Source organism: Crassostrea angulata, chromosome 1, assembly GCF_025612915.1.
Source record: "Crassostrea angulata isolate pt1a10 chromosome 1, ASM2561291v2, whole genome shotgun sequence".
Taxonomy (NCBI): domain Eukaryota; kingdom Metazoa; phylum Mollusca; class Bivalvia; order Ostreida; family Ostreidae; genus Magallana; species Magallana angulata.
Window position 1 is genome coordinate 18,808,246 of NC_069111.1, and position 21,124 is coordinate 18,829,369.

At 32.4% G+C, this 21,124-nt stretch overlaps 1 protein-coding gene across 5 annotated transcripts in view; it reads right to left on the bottom strand.

The window, feature by feature from the left end:
- The window catches only part of LOC128160643 (uncharacterized), a 71,871-nt gene extending 53,305 nt beyond the window's left edge, over positions 1-18,566 (bottom strand). For 3 of the 5 annotated variants that reach the window (XR_008240314.1, XR_008240313.1, XM_052824015.1), the window contains exons 1-7: positions 18,419-18,566; positions 17,843-18,031; positions 16,758-16,870; positions 15,259-15,391; positions 11,309-11,416; positions 4,072-4,257; positions 1,606-1,707 (exon numbers count right to left, since the gene is read on the bottom strand). Coding sequence is in view for 3 of the 5 variants with exons in the window: in XM_052824015.1 (XP_052679975.1) it covers positions 1,606-1,707; positions 4,072-4,257; positions 11,309-11,416; positions 15,259-15,391; positions 16,758-16,870; positions 17,843-18,031; positions 18,419-18,476 (889 nt within the window). In the remaining 2 variants the exon portion in view is untranslated. Of the gene's footprint in view, positions 1-48; positions 505-713; positions 1,708-4,071; positions 4,258-11,308; positions 11,417-15,258; positions 15,392-16,757; positions 16,871-17,842; positions 18,032-18,418 lie in introns of those variants that run through there. The other 2 variants (XM_052824022.1, XM_052823999.1) reach the window with 2 other exon arrangements.
- Positions 18,567-21,124: the final 2,558 nt, after the last annotated feature.

Below are 21,124 nucleotides of genomic sequence, written 5' to 3' on the forward strand. Positions count from 1 at the left end.
TTTGTAAACTTTGTATTGATTAAGTGCTTGTTTGTTTGTTTTGTTTTTTGTTTTACTTTTTTCTGGCTTCTATATAATTTCATCTGATGTGAATGAACAGATCAAAGACATGAGTATAATGTTAAACTAATAATATTAAAATTTCCTACAATTTGTTTTTGTATTTACTACTGATTTCTTTGCTTTGTAATATAAATATAAAACCAATACACAATTTGTATGCAATAGCTGTATGTTAATATAAGTACAAGTTACTTGTTAAAATCTTACGTTCTTCTCTAGTCTTACTTACCTTGATTTAAGAAAATCACGGAAAACAGCTTATTGTTCAAATATTTGTTGATGTAGAACCTTCCTTGTCGAATTATATATACCCGGTATTACCTGTTACAGTATCTTCGACAGCTTCAGTCTAATGTCTATAGCCGCTAGGTTACGCGAAAGTAGATCAAACACGTAATAAGATAAGGTCTTCGGAAATATCGTCCGTTCATGTTTAATATTCTTTAATAAACATATTTTTTATAATTTAAATGTTATTTGCATTTAGAGTATGATTGATAATACTTATCAATTTTATTCATCTATTCCTCTTATTAATACCATCTAACACGATGTATTGACGTTATCAAAATACGGCATTTTAAGTAAATATGTATCTGTGCATTTGAGATTAGAACTTAAGTGGAAAACTTAAGAAAATACACATACCTTGATCTATATTTTTTAAATAAGATGTACAATAATTTACTTTATTTATGATCTTGAATAAAATAAATGTAGACAGATTCCCCGTTTCCCAAGAAAAACAAGCAAGTAAGATTGATATAGCTTAAAATTTTTGGGTACTCACATATAAATGTAGTACATCAGGATCCGGTTGTATCAACGGTTCATTTATTTTAATGTGTTATTAAGCCTAATGAATCATTAAATTCTAAATAAATCATTAGTTAATAAACACATTAGATGTTGTTGTACAAACCCGTTATTAAAGGTTTTTAGTTAATGCAGCATTAACATATTAATGAGTCATTAAAGCGTTCTTATTCTTTCAATATTACCCATAATGCTATAATGCTTGATCTTTATGCATTTTTTGTTTGTTATGATTATTATGCATTAGCCTGCATATTTGAAGTTTGTATTAATCTGGCTTAGCAAAAGTGCGTAAAATTTGATAATTTCATCTTGACCGAGTAACATCGCTGTAAAATTTTGGTCTACACAGGTGAAGCCACTACAGCGAAATAAAGGTCTGCGGCTTATATAGTGGTTGTAGGGATATCGGCGATAAGAGAGATATGTGGCGGAAAATGCCTTTTACGAGTAGTATTCAGCTAAAAGTCATTAATATCATATTACATGTATAATTGTTTCATATTTATATTATTCCAATTTTTTTCGTTTACTTTTTACATTCGATATTTTACAAAAAGATATGATTTTGTGGAAATCTGTATTCCCTTTACCGAAAATTAGTGGTAAAAGCGAAAAAAAAAATGGTTTTCTTAATGTTTGTAAATGAGTAATGTTTATAGTACTAAACTCATTCATTTTAGTAACCATAATTTTTTTGTTTCTAACATTTAGACACAAACGTACCTTTGGAACAAATGTATTTCTTTTTTTCATCACAGTTTGAGTTTTCAACACGGATATCAACGTTATTATATCGACGGATCACTGGACACGAGCTGCTTCCTTCTGAAATGATAAATGAAAGATTTTTATACATTGGTTTTTTCTGGTATCCGTTACTGTATGTTTGCTTTGATTGCATTGAAATAAAATGAGATATATTTTCCCTTGATATACATGCACTATTCCAATATACAATGTACGTCCAGAAATGTAGCTTTGTATAAGTGAGGCTTGGTGGCCAACACATTAACCATCATACCTTTCTTAAATACTCAGATACATGTATAGTTTGTTAAGCTATAGACTATCACTTAGTAAAGAAAAAAATACCTCCAGATCTATTAATAGCTCTACGGGAAATTCGGATTGACGAACCGTAGAGCCACAGTTCCAGCCAAACAAAAACTATAATTATTGTGCACAAAGAGTTTTGCTCGGTTTTGGGCTTATTAAACTAATTTAAACTAATTCAGGATTTTACTTCAGATATCATTACTACTAGTACTTGCCTCTGGATATCTTTTAAATAGCCTCACCAGCCTCGTAAACTGAAACAGTCTGGTTTGTTTACAAGTAAAAATACTGGCTCTATCACATTTACGATTTCGACGTGAATTTCATATACTTTACATACGATGTCGGGTATAAAGGTGTTTAAAAATACTTCAAAGTTGTGAATCAGTAGTGAATCCGTAGTAAAATCTCTAAGGAATTCTATGGTATTAAAAATATACATATTATATTCCTAAATTTTTTTGGTAAGCTTAAAACCTTGAGCAACATTTAATGTGCAATTGATATACAGTTCTCTGTATAGATCGAACTGTAATTTCCAGGGTTTTTTTTCAGACCGGGAGCTACAGACCTGCGGCTAAGAAAAATTGGCATATTTAATTAATCTTTAAAATCAAAATATTTTGCTATTATTGATAATGATAATCTTTATACAGAGCTCTTCACTTTAAAAAGATTATTATAGTCTAAGTATTTAAAATCAATTCTATGTAAGAATCAAAATTAGGTGGCCACGCATAGTCACAGAATTTATTCATACTTGACAATTTGATTGACTTTGTGAGTAAAAAAGCCTAACTCGATTTATTCGTTGCTTTGTGGTCCCGTTGCCATGGTAACCGAGGGTAAAGCTGTAAAAATGTCATTTTAATGTTTATTTGAGAACATATTGTGAGAAAAAAGCACACCTTGGGGTTTCCAGGGTAGAATATATTATTAAAAATAGTTTTCATTTTTCAAAAGAAAGAAAACAAATCATGGAGAAGCGCATATTTTTTTAGAACGTCTCCATGGTTACTAAACAGAAATTTTAAAATCTGTTTTCTTCATTTAATTTGTATAACAAGTGCAAATCTTGGATTTTTTTGTAAACACTATCATGATTGTGCGATTTAGGATTCAAATATGAAAACTGAGAACCGTTGCTATGGTAACAAGCTTAAAAATAGGAAAATTATAATATTTTTAGGCATCTTTGGATGGATATCATTCACTTATAAAGAATAAATATATAAAATCAATTGGTGAGAAGAAGTAAAGTATGTCCTCAACTTTAATGACACCTGAAAAAAATCTGAAATTTTCTAAAAATAACTGCCGTTGCTATGGACTTTTTAAAAAGTAAGAATTTCTGTGATAGATAGATTTTTACAACTTCCAACTAATACAATGGCAAAATATTCTAAAATCAGGAGTAAACGCATATCAAAATCATCTTTATTTTCTCAGTTTTTCCTATTATTTGGCCATGTTGCCATAGCAACGTATGTCAATCTATCATAATAAAATATATATTGCATAGACATTGATATGGATGTAAAAATTTAACAATTTCCCATTACGGCTTATTAAAAAACCGCAAAAAACTGTTTATAAAAATGTGTAACGGTTTCCATGGTAACTTTTAAAAGAATTGGTTTCTCTATCAATTTTCTGATATAATTATAGAATTGAATATAGGACAAAGGCTGTCATGTGTCTTTGAAAGTTTACATTAGTGGGAAAAACCTTCAAATATGGCTGCAAAGTAGGTAAGTTTTGCTATTTTTCCTTTCTTTAGCCTCGATTACCATGGCAACGGTAACCCCCAGTAACCAACTTTTAGTGTTTTTTTGCGTTTTACATCTAGGTGTGTCCATGCATGAAATATAAGGAAAATTGGTGACTATGCGTGGCCAGACCCTTTTATAAATCTTTGATTCTTACATAGAATTGATCTTTAAAATAAGGAAGGAAATGAGTGTTAAAGCAAAACAAACAAAAATCATTTAAAATTCTTTAAAAAAGTTAAACATACTAGTAATTGGGAAAACCCCGAGAAACAGTACTTGTCTTTTCTAATGCATTGATTTTTTTTTTACTTCAACAAAACATAGAACATGAATAAGTTCTTGAAAATAAAGTGTTACTTACGTTTCACCGTTTCGATTTGATAAAACTGTCTTATGCCAATCCAATAACGAGATAAGGGATAACGTAAGCGATTGTAGTTTACATAAAATGGTAGATAATAAGCTAATGTTTGATTTTGTTTTGTACATTTAGACACAGCCTCCATCCAAGTTACTTTGTCTAGGAATTCTCTTAAAATGCCATTTTCTGAAATTTAAGATATGTAAACATTTAATGTAAATTTTAAAATAAACCCCCACAATCTTAAAATAATAACGCATTTAATTTTTTTTAATGAAAAGGAAAAAAAAATCGATTCCGCACAGTGGTATCGATCCGAGTACCCTTAGATTCCTAGGCGAGAGTGTTGCCACTACGCTATTTCGCTTGTTATCTGAGGGAAGGTAAAATTTGTTGAGTTGTGTAGTCAATTTGGATGATGATAGAAAGAAGAGATGAAGCGTTCTTCTGTCCATCTAAAATTGATACCCAACGCTGAGGAACCTTTAGAATAGATAGGGGCTTAGCGATTGGTTGGGAGGGCAGTATTTGTTCATCAGTTTATTCATAAAAATCAGTGCTGCTTGTAAACAATGTGGCCGGATAGAGTTGACTAAGAAATCAACAGGCCAGGTCAAACTCTGGTCGCCAGCGGGTATTTGAAGGTGTGGGAACATTTGTTGGAACTCAGCTGATGCGAATTCTCCCTGTGATTTGAAATGCACGTGCTTAGAAATCTATTAACTGTCATGCATTCGTGGATTACAAGTACGGAAAATCGGAACTGAATTAAGGCCAGTCATGGATTTCAGCCAAGTCGGGAAATAAACAAACTGAAAGAAAATGTTAATTAAATTCATCTAAAATCGGGGTCTGGGAAGGAAGAGTTATCTTTCGTTGCACTTCAACACAAGTCGTCACAGGTTGCCGATAGAAATGTAAACAAAGATTTTCAGTGAAATTTGAGCATGAATTTATTAGATACAAATATCGAGGCGTTGAAATTTCGTTTCTCGGGACGATGGTTCGATGCCGCTGAGGTGGATAACTTTCTTCAATAGGGTTCATTTCGTTTGAAATTTGACAGGCAATTAGATTCAAGTGTGAGGAACAGTCCCATGAATTTTCGCCAAGTTCTACAGAGTTTTACTGGAGCTGGAATTTTTATTTGGAGGCGTAGTCTAAAACGCGGTCTGGAGTCAAATGGCAGGCAGTGTTTCACCTTTTTAAAAAATTCTGACAAACGGTTGTAACGCTTTTTTAGGTTTTATTTTAAAAAGGAATATTAAATTTCAAGTTCAAATATCGAGGGTCATGTTCATATAAGAATTCAATCCTTGTATAAAAGAAGGGGGGGGGCAAATTGTTCATATAACTGAATCTGATATATATGTTGCATACACTTATTACTCATTAGTTCTAAGAGGTCAAAGGGCAAGGTCAGGTCAAAGGTCAAGGTCAAGGTCAAACCTAAAAATAAGGGGGAGGGGGAGGGGGGGTGTTGGTTGTTTTAAAGAGCTTATTGCACATATAAATGAATCTGAAATGTATATGTTAAACATTTAAATATACTTGTAACGCGTCAGTCCTTTAAGGTCAAGGTCAGGTCAAAGGTCAAGGTCAAACCTAAATATAAAGGGAGAGGGGTGTTTGAAAGAGCTATTTGTACATATAAATGAATCTGATGTTATAGATGTTGCAGATACTTATAACACACCAGTTTTAAGAGGTCAAAGGTCAAGGTTAAAGGTCAAGGTCAAAGGTCAAGGTCACACATATAAAAAAGGGGGGGGGGGAGGTTATTTAGTATGTGTTTGTGAAATCAATGAAATTATAAGGGGAATTACTGCCAGAAGGGGACGTTGGACCCTGTTAAGATCTATAGACTGAAGAAACTTCTAAGCGTACTGAAGACATTGGTAAAAGTTTCAAGTCTCTACCTGTTATGGTTTCAGAGGAGTAGCGATAACAAGCATTTCATACAAAAGGGGCAATAACTCACTAACTATTACAAGGTGGGAGCTGAAGGGCTACATTTTGAAATGTCTTAAGACGTCCTACTACATCCTTGATCAAATTTCTCTATATCACCCTAAACAAAAGAGATACGAAAACTCATAAATACACCGATTTTCAAATGACCTTGACCTTTGACCTTTATGTCATTTATATCGGCCAAGGACGACGCTTCCATCCCAAGTGGTCTCTATGACAAATAGTAAAAAAGTTGGAAGTGATTTTCTGGAAATTGAAATACTTTCAGGGGCAATAACTGATTGAATAGATTGAAAAAGCGTCTAAGTGAACTACAGACGTTAATAAAAGTTTCAAGTCTCTATCTCTTATGGTTTCAGAGGAGTAGCGATAACAATCACTTCGTACACAAAGGGCAAAAACTTTGTAAGTTCTGGGAGTGATCAACCAAAGAGTCATTTGGTACCATAACTTTTAATGGCCAGTCACATAAAGAAAAAATTGCTTCAATATCTCTTGAAACAAAAAAGCTGTCCCTGGAAAAAAAGAGAAGAAAAAAAAATAATAATAATAATAAAAAACATAAGAAAAACAAAAGGTCTTTCACCTGAAAGGTGGAAAGACCTAATAATAAAAAACATAAGAAAAACAAAAGGTCTTTCACCTGAAAGGTGGAAAGACCTAATGATTACGTTAAAAGTGAATTTATTTAGTGAGTACTTATTTACACATAGAAAATAAGATTTGACAAATTTGAAAATGAGTCAATTCGTTTCTTGAAAAGCGATTTTAGTTTTGATGAATAGACGTCAACCGCAACTTCTCGGACCTTACCGACAGGCTCCAAAAAACACCTCGAATATATTACCTAGGCGTCCATGACAATCCCCCTTTTATTAAACTTGATAAAAATACAGCACATTTTACGATTTTTGGAGATATAAGATAGACTTCATTAAAGTCAATGATATACCTTAAAATATACCACAAAAGCAACATACGAGGATGTCTAGAAGATACTTATTTTACTGGGAAGCAACTCCGTTTTGTATAACATTCTAACATCCTGTGATGTTGATACATTCGAGATGTTTTTTTTTCGAGAGAAAAGGCCCGAGAGGTTGCTATTAGGATATACGCTTGCAAAGCACGACCTCTGGTGAGAAAATCAGATAGAGCTTTTCAGAACATGGTAAACACGGACATGGGTTGACGGACATCGCAGGCTGATACCTTTGATCGGCAATCTATGGTGAATCAAAAATAATGTATTAATTTGATTCGATTTTAGTTTTGATGGAAAGAACTTTCCCGAACGGATGGTGAGGAACGCTGTTAGACTAAATAACGTCATAGCTGAACGCGAAGGGCGAGTTATCCATAAGGCATCGATTAGAGTTTTTATATACATTTTAAACACGACAGATTGGTAGTAAACATTATATACATTAAAATAGAAACACTGAACAGGATGTGTTCTACCTTGATCTATATCAATAAATGATGTACGCATGAAACAGAGAAGTTGAATGGGAGGAGGTGCAATTCTTTTTCTTCAAAACAACCTTTTATCTGAAATTCTTATATGAAACAGTGACAAAAATAATATTTGACCTAAAGAACAAACTTTAGATTAACAACGCACTAAATACCAACTCACCGGTTTGAAATTAAATTAAAAAGTTTGCTTTTATCAGGCAGCTGCAACCAAAAAATTGATGATCAGGTACATAATGTACATGTATATATCATTTTAGTTTATATTTTTCATCCCTGCCTGTTCCTATGAATATCTAGGGTTTTTTTTTGGTTAAATTTTAAGGAATATGTCATGAAAGCCATTAAGAAAAATCAAACAAAGTATATACAATAATGAACAATAAGCAGTGTATCATTTGATTTTAAAGTGTTTAAATTCCCGCACTTGCACCGCGCTTTAAGGGCTTGGGACCGTTCCTCAGACTCAAAAAGACTTACAGCCAGGTTTAAGTTTAGTCCGGACAAGGCACAACGTTTTCATTTAAAAAAACCCCAGACAATATGTTTAACTTAGTTTCGATCAAATAAAAGGTGGAATCCTATAGTCAGGACTTTATATTGGCTCACATTTACGCATGTTTTGGGGTTGCCGCCAGTTTTCCTTCTTTTTTTGTGTTTTTTGTGTGCGGAGATGGGAGGTTGGAAATGTTTTTTTTGAGGCGAATTACAAAAATAATGTTAAAAGAAAAGTCATTTACACATTTACAGTGACATATAAATTCTAAGGAAACTAAAGTTTGTTTTAAACACTCACTTATGACTATCTTATTTTCTCATTTTAAGGATTAATTTAAGGATCATTTCAAGTCCACCGATAGGAACGAAGAACTAATTATTGTACAGCGTGGCCTTACTATTGTGGTGCTATTTTTCCATGTCAAATAACTAGGTCAATCACCTAATTTTTAGGCAAGTGACCTTTGAAAGTTGATTGAAAAATTTGTCATAATTGTCAGCCCTTTTCAAGGTTTTCTTTATTTTTGCAATTATTAGAAATAATAAGCAGTTTAATTTGTTGGTTGACAAATGATGAAAAGCTAATAGTTTTACTTAATTCATATTTCAATCAATCGTTTTAATCTGATACTTAAAATTTAATTTAGTCCAAATTTTCTCTATCAATTTTCATTTTAATCATTTTTGATCGATTTTACAACAAACCTAACTAATAGGAGCTCAAAATTCTTGCCTACAACTATGTTTATTGTCTGTATTCTGTTGACATAAACTTTAACTTTATACCAATTTATCTTGTTAAAAGATAGTTGAGCTAGCGATGTAGCCATCATTAAACACAAATGTCGATTTCTAAACCATCGGGCTAATTTTCTGAATCGATTATCTATAACTTAGAGGGCACATTTGTGAACAGAAATTGTGTTGGGGGTGGGGGTCTCAATTCAGAATGCTGAATCTAGAGTCACATCGGCGTTGACATATCTCTGAAATGTGCTTTAATCATTCAATATTTACTGCAATTTCAATTTTGAAGTGAAAAATAAGAAATTAGTAGATCTCAAAGTACTTTAATGAAAAGCACGCCAATTTCACAAAAATGAGCTAATAATAGTTTCACAGTCGATAAACAGGGTTCAGTGGTCTTAAACTATAGTTTACGGACAGAAAACGAACGTAAACGAAGAAAATCTATATTTCACGTCTGGAAACTATAGTTTACGCAATCATCCATGTTTCAGAAGTGTGAAACTATAATTAACACTGAAAACTACCATTTGCGATTGCAAAACATAGTTTATCTCATAAACATAGTTGTACGGTCGTGGAACTATGATATACAGCTCTTAACTATACTTAATGAATGTAAATTATAGTTTAGAGATGTAAATCTACAATGTATATTTATCAGCATAACCGATCGCGAACGTTATTCGCAGACAGATAAACTTAGATCATCATTCGTAAACTATAGTTAACGATTCGTTAACTATGGTTTGCGGTTCGTAAACTATAGTTCAAAATAAATTAATGATAACTATAGTTTAGCGTCCGTAAACTATAGTTAGCAGTGAATAAACCTAGTTTATCATCTGTGGAACTTTATTTAACGCCGTAAACGATCTATATTTCATATATGTAAATCTTAGTTAACGCGATCATCTATGTTTCAGAATTGTAACACAATTATTACCACTGAAAACAAGCATTCACGATCGTGAATGTTTCATTAACTAATCTTAACGATAGTTAACGAATGTAAATTATTGTTTACAGATGTGAATTTATCTTTATCAGCAAAATCTATCGTAAACGTTAATTGCAGACGGATAAACGATTATTATCATTGGTAAACTTTAGTTTACAACCGTTTAATATACTTTTACAGATAAAAACCATAGTTAACGAATTGTTAAGTATGGTTTGTGATTCGTAAACTATAGTTAACAGTCGATAAACTTAATTTATCAAATGTGAAACTATGTTTAGCTCATTTTTGTGAATTTGGCGTGCCATATTTAAGTTGCAATCGCATCTTTACGGGCCTTTCCGGCAAGCTCGGAAAAACAGCGGTTGTTAAACGAAAAGATACAAGAGGGTACATGCAGTTAAGAAAAGACATCTTTTTATTATGATTTAAGAGATAACTCGGCAATTGTAAGACCTAAGCCACTGTTACTTTTGGGCTACTGATACGTTTGACCATTTATGTACAGGTTGAATAACAGATCATATTTAGATGACAAAACGAAATTGACATGGTACAGTTTATCAACAGAAGTATTTCCAGAATGCCCTACTGTGAAATCGAGCATGCGTATTCCAGTAAAAAGGACTAAAGTAGTTGCTAGCGCTCTTGCATAAGGAAATGATCAAATTTTCAAGATATTCTAACTGGAATTAAGGTATCCCACTTCTTAATAAATTTAATTTTGTTAAAATTTCAACAATAAAGTTTCCACTTCTTATTAAATTTAATTTTGTAAAAATTTCAATAATATTGAGATCGTCACAATAAAAACACTTTCTCGTACATACAAATAATTTGTGAGGTTACAGCTGTATTTCTTTGGTTTAGTAAAAGGCATCTGGTGCAATTTATTGAAATTATTTGAATCCTATCATATGAATATTGTTAATACATGTATTTCTATACAAGTAGTTTTGAAACTACTTTTACATTTATCACAATACTGAGATATACTTGACCACCTTTTCATGAAAAATATTTCTCTTGTTGACATATTTGGGATATTCATTTTCGCAGACGGTTTTAAATATGTCATGTGCACTAGCGAAGGTTTTCAGTCCTCTTCGCTTCTCATAAACCCTTGGTAGATCTTATTACGAAAACTCGGTGATGCCGTGGCGCTATCTAGCAAAAAACTAGAGTTGCACTCCGTGCAACTTTACATTTTAAGAAATTACGTACACTTTTATACGAATTAAGATATAACTTACTTGTAGTGAACGTTATTAAAATTGTAATCTATTTACAAAGACACTATTTATAAAGCACGTGTTTAAAACGTTGCGATTAGATCAGCTACTCGCAGCTGCAGCCAATCATAGAACAGAGGTTGTCACTGAGTTTTCGTTATGGAATCTGCCAAGAGTTTATGGGGAACGGAGTAAACCAATAATCTTTAAGGAGAGCGGAGTGAACCAAATAGCTTTCGCCAGCGAAGATGAAATATTGCAGATCGTCGGTGAGATTATGAATGATAAGTAAAATCTTGTAAATCTGAATTAAGAAAGGAATTTATTTAACTCTTTTTGTCATACTTACTTTGACAAATATACCTATTCTGTGATGAACAGTTAAGTTTCCCGACACTTCCAGAAAAGATAGAGATGCATTCTTCAATTTGAAAACCGCCCAGCTCGCCAATACTATCTAAAAGAAATTACGAACATTTTTCCCAATATCAGTTTGTCAGTATAGATCTGTAAAGTTAATTTACTTAGATTAAAATAATGTGTGGCATAAAATTCCAAGCTCGATAAACGTATACTCTAGAGGAGTTTGCATATAAAAAGAGTAAAAATTTGCTATCATATATCAAGAGGCATGAGACATCTTTTATTCAGCCAAGAAAAAGTAACCCATTGATAGTTTGCATTATATATTTAAAAACAGTGGTTTTTCTAACATTTAGAATGAACAATTAATGCACTGTAAATGTTAAATTGATTACTATTGCTTTCAAGCAAAGACTTAAAGACCAGTTTATGCAGAAACGGTAAGCCGATTTTGTAAATTCCTCCAAAGGTCATATTTATATATAATACCATTATAGTAACATTTGGATATGAAAAGTATTTAAATATTTTACCATCAAACCGTCGAAAATTATTTTTTAAATTTTGAACGTCAAATCACCGACTTTTTGTAGAAACTGGTAGACAGATACGCATTCCTATTAATAAAAGACGCTGTACCTTAAATAGCCGATGAAATGCATTTTGTGTAAAGTATTCATGTATTGTTATACATATTTCTTATAGTTCCCAACTCTCAGAAAATAATGGCGAGAATTTAAATCTGCGAGGGGTGCTTCTCGCGATTTTTACGCGAATATAAATTCCTTTCGTTTAAATAGGAATTTACAGTATTAGACAAAAATTCTTTGAACCTAGTATTTGTGAAAGACTTTTTATCATAACAGACTGTTTATTATAGGATTGCTTGTATATATGTCCTTTTTTGTTTATTGAGAAATGAATTTAAAAACAGAAGACTTTCATATACAAGAGGCCCATGGTCCACATCGCTCACCTGAGGAACAATAGGTGTGATAAAAGCAGCTTAATGGAATCTTAATACAAACTATCTTGATAATGTTGTATAATACATGTAGATCTGTATAAATAAAAATCCATTTTTCCCTTGGATATTCTTATTACATGTACCATTAGACCCTTTTCTAACAGAATAATTTTATAGTCATAACACATGTTAAGCATTTCATTTCTCTAAATGATCCTAAACAATTGTGTATGTGTATGGAATATAAACCTACATCAAACTCTGAACCCTTTGTGACGCCAAAGAATTCTCCAGGGGCCAAAGTCTACACAATTTTTCCTAGGACGATTTTTAAAGATTTACTCTTTATAATCATATGTAAAAATTCGACCCTTCATTGTGACCCCCACTCTACCCCCGAGGTCATGATATTCACAACTTTGGATCTACACTACCTGAGCATTCTTCTACACAAGTGTATACTTTCCTGGCTAATTAGTTTCTGAAAAGAAGATTTTTAAAGATTTACTCGATATATTCACATGTAATCACATGTAAAAATTCGACCCCCCCCCCCCCATTGTGGCCCCACCCTACCCCCTTTAAATATGCACTACCTGAGGATGTTTCCACACATATTTCAGCTTTCCTGGCCGAATGGTTCCCGAGAAGAAAATTTTTGAAAATTTCTCAAAAATTTTCAATGATTTCTAATTAGCTCCCCTTGAGAAAGGTCTTGTTCCTTAATTTTCACAACTTTGAATTCCCTATGCCTAATGGTGCTTTGTGCCAAGTTTGGTTTAAATTGACCCAATAGTTCTTGAAAAGAATTCGAAAATGTAAAAAGTTTCCGAACAGACAGACGGACGGACAGGCAGATGACAGACTAAATGTGATCAGAAAAGCTCACTTGAGCTTTCAGCTCAGGTGAGCTAAAATGTTTGCGATGCACGTTTTAGATTCATTTCTCGATGAGCAAAACAGATATACTGTCAATGCTTTTAATCAAATTTTAAATACAAATATATATTTAAGCAAAAGTTATTGTAAATAACAAGAATCAACAAGAAACAAACAATTATAAAATCATGTTATTAACACGCAAAGTGATTTTATTTAGGACTTGTTGATTTTAACACATTGATTAATCTAGCTCCGGATGTACATTTACATTGATCGAACAGCTGTGATAAATAGAATTGTTGATAAATAATTTGGATGATGCTTTTGTGGGGTTTTTTGAACATTGATATGTGCTCTGGTCGTCCAAACACCGCTGAGCTCTGCACCGCTATTGCTCGCTGACGCCATGCTGGAAAATGTTTTACTGGTTGCGATTTTTAGGTTACCTGTGCATTTTCTGGCATAACTACTGATAGATCCTTTTTTCTATGCTCACTCATGAACATGATAATGAACTTGATATGATCGAGTTCTACTTTGCCTCGCAAGGTGCCTCTGATACAATATGCCATGTACCTTTGTTTACATTTTGCAATACTAGGTATGTCGCACATAGATTTTGAAAACTGGTATTTTTTCACTATTTTTTCTGCATTTGTAAAACAGACTTGCAGGTAAAGGCTAATTAGTTCAATTAAAAAACTTCTAAAAATAATTTTATTAAAAAAAATTAAATTTCATCGTAACACATGATGTTTTCTTCTTATGGTGATGGAGTTTGGGTACATGAAGATTTAACGAGTTACAACGCACCTTTTTCAAAGTTTTTGACCAAATTAACTCACTTTAGATTTTTTTTCAATGTTTCGACCAAGTTAACACGATTAAAAAAAAAAAGAAGTGCGAATGAAGAGACACCAACATCTTTTTTATGTTGTGGAGACACTTTACGCACTTTGATAAAAAGTCATAAATAATGAAATCATGACTTCGATTTTCGTTAGTTGATGATATGATAATTGGTAAACACTTATGAAAAAATTTACAGAAGTTTAGTAGTGTGAGGGGAAAACCACAGATACAGTACAAAAAGCAGTACAACATTCCTATTTACCAGATCAAATAATGTTCACAAAACAAATTAGAGTAAATGTTATTTAACTGAAAAAAAGAATTATTAATGTTAAGAAAGTTAAAGTTAATATTGGAAAGGTGGCCAAACCATACTGTCTTCTGTGGTATGATGAAAAATATGGGGTTTTTCATGGGATGCTTAAACATAAACCCCTTTTAAATTCAAATTAACCAAAAATAAATCACTTCATTATAAAAACAAGAGTGTTATACTGTGTACTAAACATTGAAACACTATAATCGCCTAAAAAATCCTAAGGGTATATATTTTGTTGCCTTGATATTCTAGATGATAATAATGCGTTTTATATACTTAAAAATAACCTATTTTTATATCTTTGTCATCATGTTTGTTGATAAGCAATACATATTATATTTTAAGCCATTTGTAATACACGTTATACATTGATCTCTATACGAATTGTTTTTATTTCTGGCATAGCCAAATATTTTGTACCAATTACAATTAAAGGAGTTAATTTGCTGCATTCATACATTTACTTCATTCAAAAAGTGATAAAAAGATTTTCAAATAAATTTAAAAAAAGGTTGCTAATCGATGAGGTTCGTGTCCTAATATTATTGTTCTTAATGTGTTAATTCGTGATCTACATGTACATGAGCTTATTTGCTTAAATTTTCGTGGGTTTTCTGATTGATATACATGTATACCGTTGGGCTAAACAATGTTAATATGACTATTTATTGAATTTAAAAGTACTTTCACCTAACCCTGCACAAGTCAATTTTTGAAGACAATTGTTTGATTTTTTTTACTGAAGCGATGAATAGTTACTTTCATTCTAATAAATCTTTTTTTTTTCATAATTTCACAACCCTCAATAAAAAAATAAAATCACAGTGTGCCTGCTTTGTTGATTGTTAAGAAACATTGTCTTATCATGAATTCCGATTAAAGTGTACGGTGTTTATATTGTGAAATGGTTATTTACCTTGTCGTTCGAAAACGGAAAAAAATGTTGCCATCTCACACAGTCTGTCTTCCCAAACACATGTAATATCACAGTTGTCAATGGCCAAATATGTGTCAGATGTCAATGATGCCAAGCACGAACAATTGTTTCCCTGAAAGTACAAAAATATTTAAAGCATACTATATTCAATCTTCCAATATTTAATTAAGTTGCGTACTTTCCAATACAGCTGTTATTGCTTTCTCAAAACTAACCCATTGAGCACAAATCCACTTGTTCTTTTGAAGATTTAACTAGTATTAATTAAATATTAAGCTATTTTCTGTTGGTTTACACTTTTTCAATGTCGCTTGTATTGCAGAAAAAAACGAGACAAAGAAATTCTTTCAATATAACGTTACAGAAGAAAAACTATTTAAAAATATTCTCTTTATTCGTTTTGCAAGTGAAATTTGAGTTTAGAGACTATGAAAAAAAACTGTCGCTTTCATCCTTCTGGATCGGTTTAAATCATCATGAAATTGCATCATAAAATTTTAACTTCAGACGCACACAAAATAAAAAAAACACATTACATTGTTAGGGTGTATTGAATTTCAATAATGCGTTATTATAATAAGTATCACATTTTTTCTACAAGTGGCAAGCGTTTTGATATCATATTTTTGTTATGAGGTCAGTCAAGTATAATTTAAAACCAAGAATTTTTAATAATTTTAGTTAATAAGTTTATTAAGTTTTTAAACCGTACATAAGAATCGTTATTTGTAATGCAACATGTGAATGTTTCAGAAGAAAAAAAGTTCGTGGACATAGTATGAACTAGAACTTAAAAACCTCAATTCATATGACTAAAATGGATATCTGTGCTTGAAGGACAAAGATTGCTATAAAGAACTAAGCATTTTAAAGTTGAAGATACGATATCGTCAAAACTTAAATTAGAATTTTTAATTTTTTCTCTCTACCTTTAAACAGAATATACAAGTTTAATTTTTTTGCATGATTTTTTTTTATATATAAAGCTCTTAGAGCAATGAAATTTATTGAAAATATTCATAATTGTATTTTACGATTAACTAATAGGCATCTGCGCCATATAATTCGCTAATGTTCTTTGTTTAGGGGAACTTTTGTAAAAGTTTAATTTTGGTTACCGTGACGATGTAATTTGTAAATAGCAATACTGTGAATCATTTACAGGGTCGTGTTGCAGGTAGGTGACGTTAAGACAATTTGAGCTTTTTTATAAATTGATACATGTAATACAGGGTCTTGAAATCAAGGTCGGCGAAATATAGTGACTTTATAGAAGCGATCGAATCGAATTGAAAGAGAAGGTTTTCAATGACAATCTTGAATGATATTCAGAATTGAGTGATTAATGATGGATTAAGAATCTATCAATAAAAATATGCGTTTAGATCGGATCGGATAAAGTAAAATATTATAGTAATCAATATCAAATTCACTTAATCATATCTAATTTAAGGATGCCACATGTATTAACATGAAACCTTTACTCCAATGGTCGTTGTATTGGCATTGTTCTGACAAAATTGAAAGCAGTTTACAAGCCTGTTGTTTTCAACCGTTGTAGAGCCTAAAACATTGACATTCTTCTGACAACCTTAAAGAAAAAATTGAAAACAATATTATATTCAATTTAATCTGTGTTACAGTATCGAACAAAATATATAAGAGTCTGAAAGAAAATCTAAAGACATATTGACAATTAACCTATTCTTACAGTACTAATAGTAATAAATATGAAAAGTTGAGTTAAACCTCGAGATTCTTAAGATAAAAGCACAATTGATTTTTTATTCAGAATCAACCTTTTCTGAAAGAAACGTACACACTTAAGACATTTTTAGTAGGAAGACCCCTTTAACAAAATATCTTAAAATTAATGATGCTCATTTCCGTTCGTGTGTGTGGTTTGATTTGATTTGAACATATTTTTAATTTATTGAACAAAAATACTGTTGAGAAGTTCCATAACTTAGACCGCGCTCTAAAAATGTCATTAACCATATCCATTTGCCCCGTTTAAGAGGGATCGATGGTCATGGCCCATTTTAGACTGTATTGATCTCCAAAAGAAGAACTCTATTATTGATATAAAAATAAAGGAAAAAGTAATATTTTAAGTAAATCATATTTTAAATTTTAAAGGAGGTCTGATGATTAATTTGCTGATAATATACATATGTATAGCCCTCTCAGTGTTGCATTATTGAGAATATACATGTATGTCATTAATTTAAGTTGAGCACATGGATCAGTAGTCATGGGCGTTGGGCAAGTAACCGAAGATGTCGCTGGTTCTAACCCAGCTCTGGTAACTTAATGTTGTGTGTTGTGCACTTAGACAAGGAACTTTATCTACATTGTCTCAGTCCACCCAGCTGGAATTGGGTACCTGCTTACGCTGGGGATTAACCTGCTATGGACTGGTGTCCCATCCAGGGGGAGTCAATGACTTTCATCCGCTTAGCACCACAGAAACCGGGGAATATACACTGGCCTTATGGGCCTTCATGGCACGGAGAATGATTTTTGTAACTTAATATCATGAATTCGTTTGTGATTCTGGTACCTTTATTCACGACACTGAATTCCGTTACTGCGTCTTGTATCCAGTATCCAGGGGTTCCCGGATCCATCTCGTTTATAAACGTTTTATATTCTGTCTTCACTTGTGAAAATTTTATCAACTGACAGGCTTCATTAGCCTCTTTCCAATTAAGGTTCACACCTTTAAGTACCACTGCGGATGAATGCCCATCTGCAATATAAGAATTTTAACAACTTCCAGATCTTCGAATGCATGAGCTTGTAAAGTACTGATAGATCAAAAATATATTTTAAGTAACAGTTTCACCAAAATTGTTAGATCACTTAACTCAGTCCTTAACCTAGATCTTAAAAAGAAAAGTTCATAAATCTGAGGTCGATACTTAGACATAAACTGAGTTTTGACTCGAGGAAAAATGGTGACGTTCGGGTCTTATGTGTGAATAATAGACTAACCAAACAAAATTCACTACACGGAAGTTAGTGTATAAAATTTAACTATATAACAAAATGTCTTATTTACTTCACTGTTTATAAAATTATAAAATTCGTTATTAGAAACTTGAACCGTTAACTACTGTTAAAAAATAATACTCACTTAAAACAGATAGCACTATAGAATAAAGATATCGCGAGTACCAATCCATGATATACATGTCTATTCGTTATTGTGTAAGGGTTACAACACATGCAATTTTGTTGCACATTTATATGATTAACACGCCACTTAGAACCCAGAAAACGGAAAATCACATTTCCTCACACTAATATCCGGACGGCCTACGGTACTCACTGCACATCTAAACATCGCATGCATTTAATTCAGCGTCTTGCAAGAAAAGCGGTGTGATGATAATTAATCAATAAAGATAATAAGTGTCAACTTTGGGGGGGGGGGGGGGGAGAAACACTTAAAGTGAGATGCCATGTAAAGTATTTCTCACCAGTACAGTGTATGTGGGTGAGGACATTCAGCTCACGCGTGTGTTTTACTCACAGCCACCTTTCCCTTAGCTTTATGTATATCCTGACATGAAAAAAATATTACATGTTCTTTACGTACATATAGTAAAATTTTGCCTTATGCAAGTGATCTTTGTGAACGATGTAACTTATGTAGACAGTATAAGTCGAAAAACGTATTGTTTATATAATATACATGTTTGTTATACTTTCATGTTAAATACTGAAATCTGATTGGTTAAGACGCAGTTAATAATATTTTCTATTACCCTCAGCGTTAGTAACGCACTTAGCAACGGGTAACATTAAAAAATGTTATATGCGCGAAAATTATGCGCGAACGGTTCGCTGTAGAATTCACGTTATTCCTATAAAAAAGAAGTAAAATTTTCTTTAAAATTAAGACATTCAGTATAACAAAATAAATAGTGCCTGTTTGGGAGGATAACAGTTGAAATTGACACCCCTCGAAAACCATTGTCAACCTCCGCTTCGCGTCGGTTGACAATGGTTTTCTCGGGGTGTCAATTTCAACTGTTACCCTCCCAAACAGGCACTATTTATATAATATCCCTTATAGAAAAAATATTTTTAACATAAGAAGAGTTATGAACGTAAAACTACAGTTTCACTTTCTCCACTTGTTTTAAAAATTAGGTGTTAATTTTTTTAATTTTGGTTTTATATCCAAACACATTCAACTCGGTAAACATTCATCTAATGTAATCATACAAAATTAAACAAGCATTTCAGAATAGCATTCAATGTACACAGCGTAAGTCCCAAACAAATGAAAACCCAGAACCTTTTAGAGATATATTTATAACTTTGACGGTGTGTGTATGACTGATACTCGGAAGTGGAGCGTATACTTCCACACATTTAGAATGACAAAGTGTGCCCGATACCATTAAAGATACTACTTTATTCTACTTGTACAAGTTTTGATCATAGTGTAAAAAATATTTTAATTCAATCTAATTTTCATTATTTCTTCATTTCTTTAGAAAATGGTAAGCGGTGTAGAGGTAATGAGGATATGAAGATATGAGGATGCTTACAAAGCAAAAACTCCCTCTTGAGGTCTCAGTATTGGTCCGGGGGTCATGGTTTGAACAATTTAAAATCTACACTATCTGAGGATGCTTGAATGGTAAAATCGCTACTTGCAGCACGGTAGTGTTTCAGAATAAGATTTTTAAACATTTTCTCAATATATTTCTTTTAACACTATTTGAGAATGATAGCATAGTAAAATCACAAATTGCAGCATCGTGGTTCTTGAAAATGAAGATTTTTAAACATTTCCCAAATATATTTCTATGTTAAAGTTTGAAACCCTCTTGGGGCCCCAGTATTGGTCCGCATGTCACGGTTTTAACGAGAGAGAATCTACACATTTTTCACACTGTGGTATTGTGGTTCTTGAGAAGAAGAATTTGAAACATTTCCCCTATATATTTCTATGTTAAACTTTGAATCCCTCTTTGGGCCCTAGCATTCTTCACTTTTTATACAAGCTTTGTTGTAAATATTGGCATTTCTGGTGCAGCGGTTCTTGAGAAGAAGATTGTTAAGACAGGTACATGTATACCATTTCTACTGTTTCACAATTATATATGATGACGTCCTCCCTTTTTAAGAAGGTTTGGAACTTTATTTTAGGAATTAATATTCCTCTTCCAATAAATATGCTTTGTACCAAGTCTGGTTAAATTTGGCCTAGTGGTTCTAGAAAAGAAGTCAAAAAGTGAAAAGTTAACAGACAGACAGACGGACGGACGGACAGACGGACGGGCGGACACCGGGTTATCAGAAAAGCTCATTTAAACCTTTTGTTCAGGTGAGCTAAATTTTGAAATGGATTGGTGTATTGGACAACTTTCAACTCACATGAGGTATTTCATCTCCCTCCTGATCCCAGTCCCTATATCTTTATCCATAAATTGTAAAATATTTTAACCCCCTCCTCCAAGTTAATCCACACTTTTCTAATTTTGATAATGTGCCAGTCAGTGCCTCCAAGGATCATTTGTTATAACGTAACATGACCACCAACGGAAAGACCCGCCTAAAGGAAACTGCACAAACTCCGGAAAGCTACTCGAAATTGTCGATGTTTTGTTTTGTTTTGTTTTTGTTTTTTTTTGGGGGGGGGGGGGGAGTCTGGGTTTTTTAACTGAATTTGCCAACATTTTAATCATTATACATTGTATATGTTTTGCATGCAACATAACCAATAACATTATACACATGACAATATTGTAATTATTGCATTTATTGGATTTCAATACGGAAGTGATTTTTACCAACCATTAGCTTCTTGTTGTTTGCACAGTTT